Source organism: Girardinichthys multiradiatus, chromosome 12, assembly GCF_021462225.1.
Source record: "Girardinichthys multiradiatus isolate DD_20200921_A chromosome 12, DD_fGirMul_XY1, whole genome shotgun sequence".
NCBI lineage: Eukaryota > Metazoa > Chordata > Actinopteri > Cyprinodontiformes > Goodeidae > Girardinichthys > Girardinichthys multiradiatus.
This window is the reverse complement of record NC_061805.1, coordinates 25969129-25988178: the sequence shown is the minus strand read 5'-3', so window position 1 is coordinate 25988178 and position 19050 is coordinate 25969129. Positions and strand designations below refer to the sequence as shown.

At 38.2% G+C, this 19050-nt stretch overlaps 1 protein-coding gene across 5 annotated transcripts in view; it reads right to left on the bottom strand.

The window, feature by feature from the left end:
• Nucleotides 1–677: 677 nt before the first annotated feature.
• Nucleotides 678–19050, bottom strand: part of fancc (FA complementation group C) — a 52632-nt gene continuing 34259 nt past the window's right edge. For 3 of the 5 annotated variants that reach the window (XM_047380334.1, XM_047380336.1, XM_047380333.1), the window contains 7 exons: nt 14146–14201; nt 13926–14025; nt 11475–11550; nt 9729–9840; nt 7230–7404; nt 4827–5039; nt 678–1574 (listed from right to left, as the gene is read on the bottom strand). In XM_047380334.1, the coding sequence (XP_047236290.1) occupies nt 1431–1574; nt 4827–5039; nt 7230–7404; nt 9729–9840; nt 11475–11550; nt 13926–14025; nt 14146–14201 (876 nt within the window). In that variant the 3' untranslated portion in view covers nt 678–1430. Of the gene's footprint in view, nt 1580–4826; nt 5040–7229; nt 7405–9728; nt 9841–11474; nt 11551–13925; nt 14026–14145; nt 14202–19050 lie in introns of all 5 variants that reach the window. The other 2 variants (XM_047380335.1, XM_047380337.1) reach the window with 2 other exon arrangements.

Sequence of the window (19050 nt, the reverse complement as noted above, 5' to 3'; positions counted from 1 at the left end):
CATCTAGGAGTTTAATGAAAAATAGCCAAGTAGGTTCAACATATCTAGGGTATATTTGGTTTAACTAAACCTAACTGAAGATGTTGCTTGATGATCCAATGAAGCAGGCAGTTCACTTCCTCAGTCAATCCATGTATTTTTAGGTCTTGATTTGTGTGCCAATGTAAAAATAAGTGCAGCTGACATCAGATGTTTGTATTAACAAAGTAGCACAAACCTTCGACTAATCGGAAAAATGTATCCCTATAGTAGAATGAAATGCATTTTATAGAAGAAATGCAGTGCTGTCTTTTAAGAAACCTGCAGCAATCCATACACGAGATGTCATCCAAATTTGTGGGACAGCTTGAAAACAAAAATAATAAAAATGCTGCACAAATAAGCAACAAATGCTCACCCTAGCAAGGTATAGCTGTGGTCCAGGCAGATGCAACATAAGCTGCTTTGAAAGGTTACATCTTTTCGAACAACAAATATGAAAATGAACAAAAAGAGCCAAATTATTTTCTCAAAATGTAATTTCTAAATCTGATATGGTCCAAATTTTCATTTGGAAAATGAACAAAGATATATTCTTTAAAGCTGTTTCTGAGTGAACTTGTAGTGTAGTGAACTCCTGTAAGGAAACAAAGGAATCACTGTTCCTGCTTCTACACGTCCATCTCAACAAACCTGAATACAATCAAAACATTCATTTATTTGAATAAATTAGTTATAAAATGGCTCTTAGGTTCTACACAAAGTTTCTGAAAAGGTAAATAAGCTGTGGGCTGTAAGCCATAATCAAAACTGAATCTAAACGTCACTGAATTAAATGCAATAGTTGAAATTCAGTGCTTTGACAAAAATTTAGCTCTTGTCTGGATGCAAACAGTAAAGTAGGTAGATATCTTTTTTCAGGTGTAAAACTTCACATTTGAAGCAAAATTCCTTACTTAAAACTAAATGTCAAGGAAAATCCATTATTTTTATAGAAATCTGAATATTAGGTAAATATGCACCACAGTATGTGCTTACAATTGTGAATTCACAATTCTTGCCCCCCATTACAAAGAATAAAATACACAAACAGAACTATTCACAATTTATGACAATAATCTACACTCCTTGCAGTAGGTTTACAAAGCACAAACACGGATGTTGTTGGGTGTTCCTTACCATCAGCCCCATTTCTTGCATTCAGCTTGCGCAGCGATGGATTTATATGAAGAAATTTAGTGAGGGGGCGAACTGTACGCAGATGCTTCCTAACACAAGGATCCATCATTGCTCAACAGTCCTTGTGGGCCATGTAACTGTCTTACGTATATGTTTATAACTGTGTCCTCCACATGTCCGGTAATCTGTCCTCGCTGTGTTGTTTTTATTCCCCAAACAGCCTCCTGCCATCGTATGACAACCCTGTGTCAGTCTGTGAGAGTCCATCTGGCTTACATTTGTTTTATTGTTTTGTGAAGTTCCTCGATCCTGAGACCAACTCTGTCATCTGCAAAGCAGCCTCGGTCATTTAGTCTGAGACGCAGCGAGCTGAGGACACGTGTTGCCTCATCCTGCAGTCCAAACTGATCCACCACCTGGACTGACACACACACACACACACACACACACACACCCACACAGACACATACAGAATCAACAAGCCATCGCCTGTTTGTGGCTAAAAAGGAAAAGATCTGGTCTCATCAAACGGCTGCATGAAAAAGGTGGGATTTCATTTTGACTGAAATAATTCTGAAGACCCACAATTACCTCTGAGTAACCCAGAAAGCATCTCTTTCCTCTGCCAGTTCCTTCCTCAGGTTACAAGCATGTTTTTATGCTTGAATGATTCATAGCTTACTTTAAAGTGGTTTAACAATTAATTTTTAAAAAAAATACATTAAAATAGTTATGTACAACGACTGGATGGAAAATGAATTCAAAAAGGAGCCAGTTTCCAAACGTTTTTGTAAAGCCTGAGGAAATATTGTCGAAAACCAATTTAAGTAATCTGAAAAAAGCCTGGTTCCTTGGAAGCAAAATGTAGACTGTAATGCAACTATTAAATCACCAAGATGATGGTTGAGATTATATTTTATGCACATGTTCTTTTTCTTTCATCATTTCTAACTGCTCGGGCAGGGAAGGAACTGAACCCTAAACCAGTTTCTGATTGAAAAAAGAACTGCGGTCCATTTTAAGTTTTAACTTTCCCATCTCCTTGTAATAAGTGCATAATAAGATGAAAGGAATCATAATAGTTTTTTAACTTAGACAACTGTGAGATTTTCAATTAAACTTACCTTTCTTAAGAAGTATGTTTTTCCCCTTTAGGTTCTTTTTTTATCTACTTGTAAGAACAAAACGATTTTTAAATAAAATATATTTATGCATTTAATTTATGCTATGGCCTTACGTATTCTAAGTTAAAGATCTTTCTAGAAAACAAACAATAAAAACAATAAAAATGCTGCTGGGTTTGGTACTAGATGTTCATAAAAATGAGGATGTGACAAAGTGTAATAGTACCTGATAAACTGTAAATTACATTACAAATTAGATTACACCCTGTATTAAACAGAGCTTAAATCAGAAGTACAGGTCCTTCTCAAAAAATTAGCATATTGTGATAAAGTTCATTATTTTCCATAATGTCATGATGAAAATTTAACAGTCATATATTTTAGATTCATTGCACACTAACTGAAATATTTCAGGTCTTTTATTGTCTTAATACGGATGATTGTGGCATACAGCTCATGAAAACCCAAAATTCCTATCTCACAAAATTAGCATATTTCATCCGACCAATAAAAGAAAAGTGTTTTTAATACAAAAAACGTCAACCTTCAAATAATCATGTACAGTTATGCACTCAATACTTGGTCGGGAATCCTTTTGCAGAAATGACTGCTTCAATGCGGCGTGGCATGGAGGCAATCAGCCTGTGGCACTGCTGAGGTCTTATGGAGGCCCAGGATGCTTCGATAGCGGCCTTTAGCTCATCCAGAGTGTTGGGTCTTGAGTCTCTCAACGTTCTCTTCACAATATCCCACAGATTCTCTATGGGGTTCAGGTCAGGAGAGTTGGCAGGCCAATTGAGCACAGTGATACCATGGTCGGTAAACCATTTACCAGTGGTTTTGGCACTGTGAGCAGGTGCCAGGTCATGCTGAAAAATGAAATCTTCATCTCCATAAAGCTTTTCAGCAGATGGAAGCATGAAGTGCTCCAAAATCTCCTGATAGCTAGCTGCATTGACCCTGCCCTTGATAAAACACAGTGGACCAACACCAGCAGCTGACACGGCACCCCAGACCATCACTGACTGTGGGTACTTGACACTGGACGTCTGGCATTTTGGCATTTCCTTCTCCCCAGTCTTCCTCCAGACTCTGGCACCTTGATTTCCGAATGACATGCAGAATTTGCTTTCATCCGAAAAAAGTACTTTGGACCACTGAGCAACAGTCCAGTGCTGCTTCTCTGTAGCCCAGGTCTGGGGAATGCAGCACCTGTAGCCCATTTCCTGCACACGCCTGTGCACGGTGGCTCTGGATGTTTCTACTCCAGACTCAGTCCACTGCTTCCGCAGGTCCCCCAAGGTCTGGAATCGGCCCTTCTCCACAATCTTCCTCAGGGTTTGGTCACCTCTTCTCGTTGTGCAGCGTTTTCTGCCACACTTTTTCCTTCCCACAGACTTCCCACTGAGGTGCCTTGATACAGCACTCTGGGAACAGCCTATTCGTTCAGAAATGTCTTTCTGTGTCTTACCCTCTTGCTTGAGGGTGTCAATAGTGGCCTTCTGGACAGCAGTCAGGTCGGCAGTCTTACCCATGATTGGGGTTTTGAGTGATGAACCAGGCTGGGAGTTTTAAAGGCCTCAGGAATCTTTTGCAGGTGTTTAGAGTTAACTCGTTGATTCAGATGATTAGGTTCATAGCTCGTTTAGAGACCCTTTTAATGATATGCTAATTTTGTGAGATAGGAATTTTGGGGTTTTCATGAGCTGTATGCCAAAATCATCCGTATTAAGACAATAAAAGACCTGAAATATTTCAGTTAGTGTGCAATGAATCTAAAATATATGAATGTTAAATTTTCATCATGACATTATGGAAAATAATGAACTTTATCACAATATGCTAATATTTTGAGAAGGACCTGTATTCCCAAAGTAAATGTTTCTATTAGTACTACTACTAAACCTTAATCTATATTGTTCCTTACCACCAAACGCGTTCATCATATTAACAGGGGATAGATTGCATTGTTCATCTTTATTCTGGCCGGGGAATTCAGGCCTCCTACTGATCATTTGTTAAACTTACTGTACATTTTATTGCAAAAATAATAATAATAATAATAATGGGCTCTCCTTACACACCCTGTCAGTTTAGTTGGAATTTGGGTGAAAATCCTTCCTTTTTCCAATGATGGATTGAACAGTGCTCTGCACATTGGGATATTGTTTTATAACTTAACCCTGTTTTAAACTTTTCCACAACTTTATCCCCGACCTGAGCTCCTCCATTTTAATGATGCGGTTTGTTCAATAATGTTCAAACAAACAAATCTCTCAGGCCTTCACAGAACAGCTGGATTACACGCAGGTTGAGCTTTGCACTGAAATTCACTTAAAGTTATCAGAGTAAAATGGGATGAATACAAAAGTGGGCCACACATTCTCAGACTTTTATTAATTTTCATTCCTTAGATAATCAGGAGTTACTTTGTGTTGGTCTATTACATGAAATCCCAATAAAATACACTGGACTTAACGGGAGAAAATGTGAATAATTTGCTGGTTGTAAAGAGGTTAACAGGGAAGAAAATAATGTTCTCACCTGTTGCATAATCTCTGTTGATGTACCCAGTGGCAGCTTACCAAAAACAGCAAAGTTAACCAAGAGGTTAAGGGTCAATGATGCCGCAAGTGCTGGTTGCTGAGGTTTTGGTGGCAGCAGACTGATCAAAGACTGCAGCTGGTCAGCAGGAAGAGGATGAGCTACAACGGAGAAGAGGCTGTTCAGGTGGTCCCACACTGCTTTGGCCTGCACCTGGGGGTGGAAGATTTATGTGACTAGCTGTAACCTTTCTGCATACAAGGATCAACACACTCATAATTCAGAAGAGGTAGAGGAGGAAAGTCTAATGTGAAATGAGCTCGTCATCGTAACAGGGGTGAAACGGCTGTGAGTCTCCGAGGATTATGAAAGGAGGTGGAAAAACAGGAGACACAGAGACAAACCTCAGGCCGGCCGGCCGGTCAGACACTCGCTGAGTAATCAATACTACATTCCCCTTTTCGTCCAGCTCCCCTCGCTCTTCTGTACCTCCTTCTCTTCAGTTTTCCACTACTTCTCACATGAGAGAGGGGAGGGAGGGCTTTGTTGTCATCCATTATTTATTCTTTAATGTATCTCCCTTCTCTGTATTGGCTCTTTGGCTTTGAGCAACACCACACATGTCTGGAGCAAAATAACAGACCTTCCACACTCTTGCCGTGTTGAGTTATGGTGCTGCGTAGACATGATGAGATTTTATCCACACTGTGTCCTCTCAGCTCACAAAACAAATGTCAGCACCTTATAACTCTGTTGTTCTTCACAATTTAGCTCCAGCGGTGCAACATAACCCAACTGCAGATTGCAGCACCTCATAACTCCTCAGTGAGGGGAGCACAGACGTCTGCCTCACGTTTCAAAGTATTTTCATCCCATCAGTGAAACCTAAAGTGGCAAACTAATGTGTGAAAAAGACAATGACATAAAGGAGAACAGGGATGTGCAAATGTATTTATACAGCTTGAAGCTTTCCACATATTATCACCTTACAACTCAGACTTCAGTGTATTTTATTGGGATTTTATGTAACAGACCAACACAAAGTAGGGAAGGAATGTGATGTGGAAGCAGAAAAGCTCAAGCTCAGTCAGCTTGGATGGAGAGCTTTTGTGAAGGGTAATTTATAAGGATTCCCACAGTTTCTCAATTGGATTTAGGCCTGGAATTTGACTAGGCCATTTAAATCTAAACCACCTGTAGTTCTGGCTGTAGTCTAGGGTTCATTGTCCTGCTGGTAGGTATACATCATCCCTAGTCTTTTGCGGGCTTTAACAGGTTTCCTTCCAGCACTGCTCTATCCATCTTCACATAAACTATGACCACCTTTCCTGTCTCTGCTGAAGAAAAGCGTCCCCACAGCATGATGCTGCCACCACCAGGTTTCAATGCAGGGATGGTGTGTTTATGGGGATATGCAGTGCCACAGATAACACTTGCATGTAGGCCAAATTTCAATGATGGTCTCTGATTGATTGATTGAACTAGCTGATTTGGTGACAGTAAAGATGAATGCAACATTAGCATCACATCAATACACAAGAAAGCTAAGAGCTAAACAATTATATTTAAGTGGAGTTTGGTAAACCACTTGAGGGTTTATTTTAAAAAAAGACAACAAAAAAAAGTACTTGTTTTCATTTCCTTTAACAATATATTCCACTGCTCAGCTGTACTATACAAGACACTGTTTGTTTAGATTGTTAGGGCACCATCCCCGTAAAACCTTACAGAGTGGAGTACTGGTGAATTAAGACTTACATATGAAAAATAATTTATCAAATACTTTGGAACCTTATTTGAGTCTTTAAAAGTAGCTTTCTTCTTTGCCTTCTTCTGTAAAGGTCCCATTTGGGAAGCATACGACTAGTAGTTGTCCAGTCAACAAATTGTCCTGCTTGAGCTGTGAATCTCCGCAGATCATCCAGAGTTACCACGGGCCTCTGAGCGGCTTCTCCGTATAAAGCTCTGCTCATCCAGCCTGTACGTTTAGGTGGACAGCCATCTCTTGGTAGGGTGGCAGCTGTACCAAATTCTGTCCATTTTCAGTAGATGGGTTGAACAGAGCTCCGTGTGATATTCAAGGTTTGGGATATTGTTTTAAACCTAACCGTGCTTTTCACTTCAGGAAGCTCTTTGATCACTGATGTTTACACCTCCGAGGTCTTCGCAGAATGGCTGGATTTATACCGAGTTGAAATTTGAATACATAGTATGTCACACTTTTCAGATCTTTATTTGTAACACAAGTTTGAAAACCATTTATCAATTTTAATCCACTGCAAAATTAGAAGCTACTTTGTGTTAGTCTATCACATAAAACGTATTGAAATCTGTGGTTGGGATGTGAAAAAAGTTCAACCTTTTCAAGGCATAGTAAATGGCTTTTACGAGAGAAATCCTCACCAGCTGTGAAGCTCTGTGGTGCCACCTGTTGGTGGGGTGATGATAAAAGACCAGCAACCAAAGGAGGGGACCACAGTCCTCAGGCCCTGATGTGACCAGCAGCTGGACCGCCATCTGCACCCAGTGGCCACACTGAAGCAGCAGGAACCATGCCTCAAACACTTTGTGGGGGCCTCTGCAGGATAGGGGGAAGAGCAGCAATCACAGGTAAACAGTTAAAAAAGTTTAATGGCAGAGAAAATCACCAGTAATTATTTAATGGTGAAAGTCATCAACAATTCTTACTCATTTTCAACTTGTCATGATGAAAATTGCATATAATAAAAATATTCTTCATACTTGAAACAAATGAGCTAAAAGTGTGTTGTTTGAAAACAAAGCATCATAGTGGAATTAGACAAAGGTCCAATGCAAACAGAGCAGTAAACAGCTCATAACTCAGGTAGTTTGGGTGGTCTGGTTTAATTGTTTAACACCCTGTCACAGAACACACCCAAGTCTCGGTTTTTTCCCCTGCAATTTAAATCTCCCATTCTCACAAAAACACATGGTTAAAAAGTGTACAACAAGTACAAGTCCTAAAGCTAAGATAAAACTTAAAAAATTAAACAATGGGAGGTGGGATTTAATAAAATCTGATTTGTGATGTCTGAAGATATTTAGGTCATAAATGTTTCATAAATGAATAACAACTTAAGGTGCTTCCAAGCAGCATCAGTCCTGTTATACAGTGAGTTTTTACACAAAGATTTTATACAAATGACCCCTGTTGTGACAATTTACTTAGTTCAGTCAGTGTTGATTTAATTAGAGAAAAAAACTAACAAAATCAAGGAGTATTGTAAAAAAGATCATGTATAATGCTATTAAACTTTAAATGCATCACAGCCATAATGATATATTTTTCTAAGCAGTCGACTGGTATTCTATAGACAGGTGATCAAAGCTGATTCTGTCTCAGATATTATGCTGTCTTTGTTTAAACATCTCGTAAAATCAATAACAAAACAGAAAAAAGAAACATTCAACATTTACAGTTCTGGTGGGAAGTACATTTGTCATAAACAGAAATGTCATTCATTTGTTGGATAGTTCAAGTATTCATTTCTTTCAGGGTGAAATTAAGTCTGAATTTAATATGGATTTTCTTCAATCCACACAGACTAAAACTTGCAAAAGACCTAAAGAAATACACAGATCTCCATTAATATTTGGGGAAATGTCCATGAATGTTCACGTTGCACCTTTACCACATGTAGCCATCAACAAGGTTCTAGTTTATTTCCAGCTGGATATTTGACCAAAATTAGAAAAGTTCATTAAAATCGGTTGGTTTCATGGCCCAAACCTGGCTTTTGACTGTATTCAACGGGTTAATGTTAATATTAGCATGTTTTATCTGTTGCTATGACAGATGACATTATGTTTTGTTCGCTGACAAAATTTCTTCTCTGTTTTTGCTTAATTTCTGAACTTACTCATGCCTGGTTTAACACAGGCAATAAAAATCAAATTGCTAAAATACAGATTTGTTGTACGAGAACAGGGGCAGATCAGGCTCTTAACTCTGAAAGAAACCTTTAAACGTCAAGATTGTAGGGAGAAAAGTGGCTTCCGTTGAATCAATGTCCTGATGTTTTAGCAGTTGCAAAAATCTTAAATGGAAAAAAGGAATGATTTAGAGAGATGGAGTAAATTTAAAAACATGATTGTTCTGGACTGCTGTAAAGAAAGACCGTAAAACAACTTGGGATCTAAACACACAGAACGCTGCAGCGGACTACACACAGCTGCACAGCTGTTACAGTGAGAGCGATGTGAAGATTGAAGAGTAAAGATGGGTCTCTCAGATTTCCTCTAAAACCATCATTAGTGTTTTCCTCATCATCATCATCATCACCCCCCACCCACCCCGCCCTCTACTTGGCTCTAACATACCAACAGCAGCAGCCCTCTGCAGGGCCTTGGCAGCAGTAGCGCAGTACTTTCCCACCACTGCCTCGCTTAGAGTTTTGGAAGGAGCTTCAGATTCGAGTGGCGGGGACGGATGGTCCCGTATCAAGTCACCCGTCTCCATCTTTAAGACATCATCCTTGTTTGGTTTTTTCTTCCTTTTCTAGAAATAAGTCCATCTAAGACAGCTCTCTGCATGTTTTTCTTTTTCCATAACAATGTTGTGTCTGTTATTTAATATGCGGACCTTCTCCCTGATCTCTGCTTCTTGTCCTGAACTACTTCTTTCACTCTTTCTTGGACCCCACAACGTCTGTTTTTTCTAAAGTGCTCTTTTTTTCCTCCAAAGCTAATGGCCTTTAATGAATGCTTGGAGAAGCCACACTGTGCTCCAGGACCTCTCCAGTATGATGCAAGGGGAAAATTACTGACTAACCACCATCTGAATGGCAACTAATGGAAATAAAAACACCGCACAGGCATTCAGCACGGTGCTGGAAGCAGACACGCATTAGCACATTTCCTCTGTGAGTCTTTCTCTCCAACCTGATGTTTCTACTATCCGAGTCGTCCTCCTCCTCTTCTTCCTCCTCAATAAGTCTCTGTAATGAGCTGCTGACCCACATCAGGTGATTTTTTGAAACCTCCTGAGGCATTTCTGGAAAAAGAAAAACGTTTAATACCTAAATGTAATTGTTATTTTTGATTTAAAAATGGGCCAAAATATTTTCACCATTATTTTACTTGAAGATCTTTGATTTTAATCATGATTCCCAGATCTTCCATACCCGGCTTTTTCGAGTACAAAATGAAACTGTCTGCTGTGGGAAGTTTATTAATAAGCATCAACTCATATCTATCACGGGGATGCTTCATTTTCTATATTCTAACCATAGACTACTTTAAGGAACTGTGGTTTTTCCACTCCAAGAAATAACATCTATGAGCAAGAGTCACTTTGATTTGATCAGGGATCAGACTCAGGCATATTTCAGACAGGTCAACTGGTCTATATGGCATCAGGACAAACTAAATGAGGCAGAGTAGAAAACACAGTTTTCAGATATTATTTTTAGAATTTAAATGCATTACAGATTTGAGCATTTTCATAACTATTTATCTCCACTTACACGAACAAACTTAATTACAACACAACTTGCCTGTTTGCATGCAGGAAGTGATAAAATAGCAATGGTACAGTATGAAATGGGGCATGAAGTGGTGAAGGACCTATTGATGCACTTTGTTTTTAGGTTTATTTACTCTATGCTTTTATTTACAGTTTTCACACAAACAAAATTGAAAGTAATTCACAAAGACTGAGTAAAAAACTGAAAACATGGTTAAAATAATAAAACATCTTTAACAAGGTCTTAAAGTAAAGCACATTTGAATAAAACGGTCTTCAGCTCGTTCTTTGGTTGTCATTGGGTTTGCTGTTGTTATTAAAAAGGAAGAAAAACAAATATCCAGTTGTGTTAGTGGCCAGAATGGAGCTTGTCAGCATCATTGTGGAAAAATACCTTCCTCATAACAAGGACATTCTTTACTAAAACTCCAAGAAGATGATATTTCAGGTTGACAAACAAACTTAAAAATATCTCAGGTCCCTGCCAGGGTATGTATTAAAAACACAATGCCAGATGTGTATTTATGACTTATATAGGATGCATAAACCTCAGTTCTTTTGCCTTTTTACAGTACCATTTCTATTCATTCCTGGTGAAATATTACATTTCGACAAACAAACACCACACACACCCACAGTAATAATTAACTGTGATTTCTGGCTGGGTTTTAGTGTGTCCCTAAATGGCTGCATTCATGTAAATTATTCCTGCCTACGGGCCAGTCTGGACATACACCGATAAGCAGCACTCCTGCACTCACCTACTCTGCATCTCTTCAACCGTACACATTCCCCCACATAGAACCGTTAATACTCCAACACTTACTCAGCGCAGTTAAGCCGACATCTGCATGGGCCTCTTTGTGTAATTATGATCAAGCCTATGAGCTGGCAAAACAAATCATTAAACCTGTGTATCGATTTTGGAGAAGTAATGAAAAGTCACATCGTGTCAATTTGGACATCTGACAAAAACTACTTAGTTGCTTTATAACTATGTTAATAAGTACAAATATACAAGTGTGCTCATTTAGTTTGTTGAAGAAAAACACGCTGTTAAATAACACCTTATTACACTAATACCCTCACTGGAGACTTTGGTGCTTTTTTTTTTCAAAGAGTTAAAGCAGACAAACACAGGGAGAATGTATGAGCACACTGACCTGAAGGCATGGTAAGGAGGGGAACCAGAAGACTTGGAGGGGACTGTGGGAAGAAGGCTTTTAAAGATGCAGATGTCTGAAACAAGAGAGACAAAAGATTATTCTATGAAAAGTGGAAATAAGACTTTATGTTAATTTCTACACCCTTGCTCTTCAAATGACACCCTGAAAAAGAGGCTGTGAAATGGTGATATTGTTGAAGCTAATGTGTAACCTAGCATGTAAAAATAGAAGTTTAGCTCAGTGTGACAATAACAGAAATAGAGGTCCATATGACCAGTACAGCCTTACCATCTGCTCTCAGCGCTACTGCTGCACATAGACATTCTTAAAAATCCAGGCTTTTCTGCACTCAAATTAGTAGATGTTCTTGATGAGTTTAATAACATTCTAGACATGTTAGTGCAAAAAATCTATGTATTTGAGTTTGGGCAGCTACAGCCTGTCCTCATATTTGATGGAATTGCCTATACTGATCAGTAGCATTTAGTATTTGTAGTCCATGCATAATTGTTTCTAAATTTATCTCTTTAACAAAAGATAGAACTGCTTTCTCTCAAACTGCTGTGTGTGTAGGGAGAAGCCCTTTGCTACAGTTCTGTAGCGGTACATCCATGCATTCTGTGTGCGTGCAGCAGATAATGTCTCTGTTTCACTCACAAATAAACCAGGGCTTTAAGTTCCCAAAGTTTTTTATGTCTTTTAGGCTTGGCAATTTTTCAAAGTAAACTAATTGGGAAAACGGTCAGTAATGGCAGCCTCTAATATGGAGGTAATAATTACTGTAATAATTACTCTTCTACAAACCATAAAACAAAACAGAGATGTTTGTTTTCGATGTGGCACTTTAAAAAATTGAAAGAATGATAGGAATGAACTGAAACCAAAATGACTGTTGCCAGAAACATTAAACTCCAATTATGATGCAGGATCATTTAAATATACATCAACATAAAGAGCACTGGGTATTTAGAAATAAGGTTTTGTCTTCTGAAAAAAAAATAAGGCATTAGTTATAAAAAGTAAAAAGTTCCCATATGCATCGTTTTCTTTTCCATAATTATCCACACCCAGGGCAAAAATTTCAGAATTATTCAAATTTTTCAAAACTTTGTACCATCACTTTACCTTTAAATATTGGTAAGGAGCGATTTACAGCATACACATAACTGTTTAGTGAATAGTATGCATATCTACATAGTACCACATCTACTCTCTGCCTCTTAACATTTATGTATGACATGCGGGTGCCAGAAAATTTGCTATACCCATACAGGATTTCTAATTGGATGATAAAACAGCAGATGTGCTCTAAGCAAAAGTACATAATGGCACACCAGAGAAGTGAATTCTCCATTCACTGCAGGGCAATTTATCTGGACAAAGGTGTTATGTGTAAATTAATCCTTTGAATTTACTGTCAGTCAAGTAGAGGTGTGAGCTGTGGGGAGTGTGGTGTGAATAGTGGGGCTCTCAGCTGGAGATGAAGTGATAATGATGGTAAAGATTTCTCAACAGCAAATTTTACAGCTGACTTGAACAAATTGTTTTCCACCTTAGGTCTGCAACGGAGCCTGGGGTGTAAAAATAAGTTTTTTTTTTGTTTAATAAGCTAACTTAAGCTACAATGTGAATTTTGTTAGAAATCCTGTCTCTGAGGGTACTTAATAATCAAGATGATGCTTCACTTCAACTATGAAAAAGAGCTTAAACTGCAGCATCCTCACAAAAACAGTTCTCTACACAATGTTTGCACAAGATTGCGCTATCTCTGCTATTTTAAGTTTTTCTTAGATTTAGTGCCAATAGATTCTCTCTAAATTCTTTACACTTGGACCTCATTTGTCCCGGTTGCATTACAAAACAAAAATCCCACACTAACAGTTGAGGTTATGGATTGCAACAACATGAAAACATGGACATTTAATTTATTACTACATATCACATTTAAACATTTTTTTTAGCAGACTAGATCTATAGATATAGTTGATTTGCATATACAGTGTCTGGCAAAGGTAGAACATCTCCATATTTTATAAGGGTTCAACTACAAAATTCACTGTATTTTATTGGGGGTTTATGTGATGACCAACACAAAGTAGAACATATAGTGCTATGAAAACATGTTGATCCCTCCTTGGAAGTACAATATCTTTATGGCACTGTAAATAAAAATAAAAATAAAACTTTTTTTTCAATGTATATATTTATGTTTAAAATGTCTACACACTGAGAACCAAAGTCAAATTGCTTGTTTGGGTCCACAAACTTGGCCACTAAAGCTCATTCTGATTGCACTTATCGTTAACAGTTTTTTAAAAATCCATTTATGTGTCACTATAAGAAAAATCAAAGTGCATCACCCAACCCTATATGAAGTCATATAATAAATATATAACTATGTGAGTCTATGTTTTTTCTTTTTTTTAGGGGAAAAACAATCAGCCATACCTGAGGCTGCTGCTGGGATAGCTCCCTTAAGAAGCACTTGGTAAAGATTTGGAAAAAATCTTTAACACACTCATTTCTTTCAGCCTGTTTAAGGACCGTCCTGCCAAAATGAGAAAAGACACACACACTGGCGATGAAACATTCGGAATCAAATGTTAGCAAAATACACCAGCTGAATAATATTTTAAATTCAAATTACCGGTAAATCCATGGTACTTACCTAAAGATGTCATTTGCAACCAGGAATATTGAATAGTGTTGAGCACAGGCTTTAGGCTAAAACACATAAAAATGCAATCTTACAACATATACTAATACATATTAAAATGCACCTATACACATTCAAAAGGTTCAGAATATATGGAAATAGTATTTTGTAACCACCAGGTGGCACTGTTGGACCATCTTAAAACTAACATTCAAAATCATGGTTCCTTTAGTCTCACTTTCACCTCATTAAGCACTCAGTTTCCCACTCTTAATACACCCACACACTCATCTCGTTTTCTCATCTCCTTCTAATCCACACTTATCATGTGTTTCAGATTTAACACATTCTAAAACGCCCCAGTGCAAATATTTAACAGCTGTACTGCGCATTTCACTCAGACCCTAATTATTTGGCCCTCAATATGCAACTCGTATAGAGCCATGTGGTTCATATGTCATATACTTCCCATGCTTTACCCCAGCAGAGCAATACAGTAAGAAGAGAAGCATGTGTGACCCAATTAGTTTGTTTTGTTTGATTTACTGGTAGCCAGCTGTGATTTGTGCAATGATTTAGAATGCCTTTTTAGGACTTAATATAATGCATGTAAATTATATAATGCATTGTATGACCTTAACTCCAAATATGCACACATGACGAGTAACCTGGTTTAATAAAGGGGTACTAAACTGCATATCCCATCAGTAACTGTGTACTTTAAATTATAAAGTGACAAAAAGCCGCTGTTTAAGTCAAATTTTAGAATTAGGAAACAAACAGTTCCACCAAGTGTTCATACAGTGTAATTACAACTTGAAAAAATACAAGTTCATGCCTTCTCAGAAAACAACCGCTACAGATTATTCACTCTTTGCATGTCTGCACTTGTATGCACACCAGAGATTAGTTAGCATATGATTGGCATAAGATTGTACATCCAGTGTGAAGCATCATGGTTCCCAACAGCTGCTTTTTTAGCATCCTCCTCCATAACTTACAACTAACACTTCAAGGAGAGTCAATTACAGCATACAACAAACATCCTGTTATTTTCAGCTGTTTGTGCCAGGAAGTGAGTGTTTATTATTATTGGGCCCTCTCCCTGAATCAGAAGGGGGTAAGAAAAGCCAAAATGAGGAATGCAAGCACATTTTTATGTTTCCTATTTTGACTGTAGTTAAAACAAGTGAGAGAAAGGCGAGCAAGCAAGGAGACAGAGACAGACCAGTCTGCTCAGATTTCCTCCCTTTTTGTATTTGTACAGAAATATCCCACTCAATCATATCCACAGACACATGAAATCTGAATCTTTCTCCTTTCTAATACCACACAATACCGGACGTAATATTATAAACAAAAGAAAAGGCTAAGTGGATGAAGGTCTGGATTAACACAGATTTTATTTCATATGAGCTGCCAAAAGTAATTGGAGGCTTTGTTTAATCTAAAAAGTAGAGATGCGCCAAGAAATCGGTTAGTGACGGAAGAAGATTCTCTGATCTGACCAGTAACCAGCAGGCTGAAAATTTTAAAAATGTGAAATATAAATTGATTTTCACATCAGTGAACATGCTATACCTACAGTGCCATGAAAAAAAGGATTTGCCCATTTATATATTTCTTCTGTTTTCTAAATTTTTATCACATTTGTTGGAATTATGATTATTGATTAATTAATCTTTATCAATAATTATAATTAAAAATCAAAATTTGACAAAATTTTTTTCTTAACCAAAATCCTCATTTATGAATCGAAACCAGAGATGTCTTCTGGTGTTGTAATTGTGGCTCAACGCCTTTGATAATTACAACCGTTAAATACTCCATAATAATTAATAACTATTATCAGAGATGTCAATGTTTAATCGACCGTTTCTGCCGAACGTGTGGAACTTCAACCTTATCTTGACTGACGAACATTTCTTGCACAAAATAAACACAAAACGCCTTCAGTTTATCTATGTGAATATTGATTAAATCACAGCCCCGATACAATCCGCTCTTCTGATTTAATAATCTTCACCTACTCAAACATGCAAAGTTCTACACAAAAGGGGTAAAATATCTAACTAAACAAAATAAAGCAAAACAGCAGTATGGGATCAAACCAGCAGTTATGGCAAAAATGATAATATGACAAAAGGGGTGTGGTGGTGAGTGGAGGTTGGGGCGCAGCTTCAACTGTAACTCAGTTATACTCAGTCATAAAACCTCCCCCAACGCTGGGCGAGGTGAGCAGACAAAGAGTTATAAAACTTTTGGCGGCAAGCTAGCAAGCAGTAAGGTTGAAGACAAAGAAAATGGGGAATTTCACCAAGAGGTTATTATAACAGTCCAGTCTCACAGCGCACCTACGCTTGCTCTCAGGTGTTCAATACCCCGCAAAACACACACAAAGCTGGGTAGCACAGCGGCCTCCAGACATCCAACACAAAGTTTCAATAAAAAGGTTACATGCACATATCATTCAGAACACATTAGATTAAATAGCGAATCTCATCGCACTAAAACCTCCTGTACCCTGCCCAGACTTTCTAAGAAAGAAAAAAATAAATAAATAAAAGATGGATTTTACTTTGTTAAAGCCTTCTTTCTGAGCGGGGTTAAGAGAGAGTGGGGTGGAAGTTGGAAGTTAACGTGCGTCCTCAGTTAACTTCAGGAAAAGCGGTCAATCTTTGTCCTCTGGCCTCCTTGGCGAAAAGGAAAAATATGATCTGACCATCACAGTCGACTAGAACAAAACAAGGTGGCTCCTTGAAACTCCGTGGTTTTTTAGTTACGTGTTAAACACGTCTTCGATCGGCAAAGTGAAATTTCTGGCCTTCTTATTCCAGAAACCTCAGTTATGAATTCTTTGTTGGCCAATGAGAGAGAAGAAATGAGATCCACTCGGGACTCTTCTCCAGGTGATGCTTCAGATGTTGGTAACCGTGTCACTGTCACGGTCCTCAGCTGAAAAAGCAAATGGTCAAAATGGGCGCCTTCCTATATAGCGTCCTGTGACATCAGACTTGGGGCGCCCCGTCATATCAGTCGCAATGTCCGACGGGATCTGTAGGAACGGACTGTCCTGGATACAAAATGGCGGAAAACGCCAGGAGGCCTGGTGGCGTCCAGCAACATGCAAGTGGTCCAATATTCAGCAAACACGTGGTCCAACACATTGTAGAATTAAGAAATCACTTAAAAACACCCATCTGACAAAGCAAAGTAGGCTCAAAGATCTCAATCAGCAACGCATTATGGTCTGATCTAGAGAAATGAATGAATAGATGAGAAGCAAAGTCAGTGACATTTATCAGCCTGGAAAGGATTACGAAGGCATTTCTAAGGGCTATGACTGAGTCTTCATCAAACATAACAGGGCGATTTTCCACAAATACAGAAAACACAGAACAGGTGTCCAGAGTGCCAATATCACCCCAAGAGCACATAGGTGACTAATCCAAGAGGTCACAACAGAGCCCAGAACGGCATCTAAAACACTGCAGAACCCAGTTGGCGCAGTAAATGCCATTGTTCATTATTAAACAATAAGAGAATGGGCTAAAATGACATGCATGGGAGAAGGCAACAACTGCTTTTAACCAAAAAGAGCATTGAGGTCCGTCTCACATTGATTACGTAAATCCCCCAAGACTTTTGGAAAATTATTCAATGTAATGGGACAAGCATAGGAACTTTTTGGAAGTAGTGCATTCTACTACATCACATAAAATTAACACAACATTTGAGTAAAAACATATCAACAGTCAAACATGGTGGTGGTAGTGTGATGGTCTGGGTTTGTTTTGCAACTATGGGACCCAGGCAACAGGCCGTAAGTAAAGGAACCATTTTTCTGTTCTCTAGCAGAAACTCCTAAAGGAAAATGTCCAGCCATCACTTGTGACCTTCAGCCCAGGCACACACTTGTGTAACACAGCAGGACAATGACTCAAAGTAATGACTCAGTAAGTCCAACTCTGAAGGAGTCAAAATAAACAAAATAGGAGGTTTTAAGGTGGCCTAGTCAATGCCTAGACTTAAATCTGGTTGAGATGGTGTGGCTGGACTTTTCATCCTTGAAAACCCACCAATGTGGCAAAAATTCTGCAGAGAAAAGTGGGCCGAAAGGATGTCAATAAAACAGATCGCAAGTTGCTACAACTATTGGATGACGGTTGTTGCTGCCAAGGATGCCACAACCAATTATTAAGTTAAAGTATATTTTCAAAACCACTCTTCTCAGTGGCACACATAATTTAATCTGAGCCATTTTAATAACCGCACATTATTTTTTTTTCTTAGTTGTAAATATCCCCTTACTTTACAGCCTACACTTGTTTTTTTTTACCTTTGTTTGTGCCTGCATGCTTCCATTTGCCTTTTACTTGTCTGCTGAGAGACCTGAATTTTATTTCTATTCTTCTAGTAAATTAAATCCTCATTTGAAAACTTTTCTATTAGTGAGTAAATAACTCAGTTTATCATTCTCCGACAAATTTGAAATTTGTTTAGTTAACTGTAACATTTAAGAGTGACCAAAAAAAACCCCACAAAGAAATATGTAAATGGACAAATACTTTTTCACTTTCTTCTCTACCCCCTTTATTTATAAAACTAACTTTCTGACAGAACAGTTACTCCATACCCAAAATGACAGATTCAAGCAAATTTATCCTACAGGTTTAATCTCTGTATATGGAATGGTAGTAACCCAAATGAATATGGACTAGTGTATTCGAAGCTCTCTTAATTTGTGAGAACTATCTGTAAACACAGATATATTCAGTTCCCATCCTGACATATACACAGCTTAAGTAGACCATCACTACTGGATAAAAAGAGCAGCAAAGCCTGGCAAACCTGACCTTAGTTGTTTAGTTAAAAAAGGAAGGTAAGTCTTTCTTTCCCACTTAAATTTCACCGACA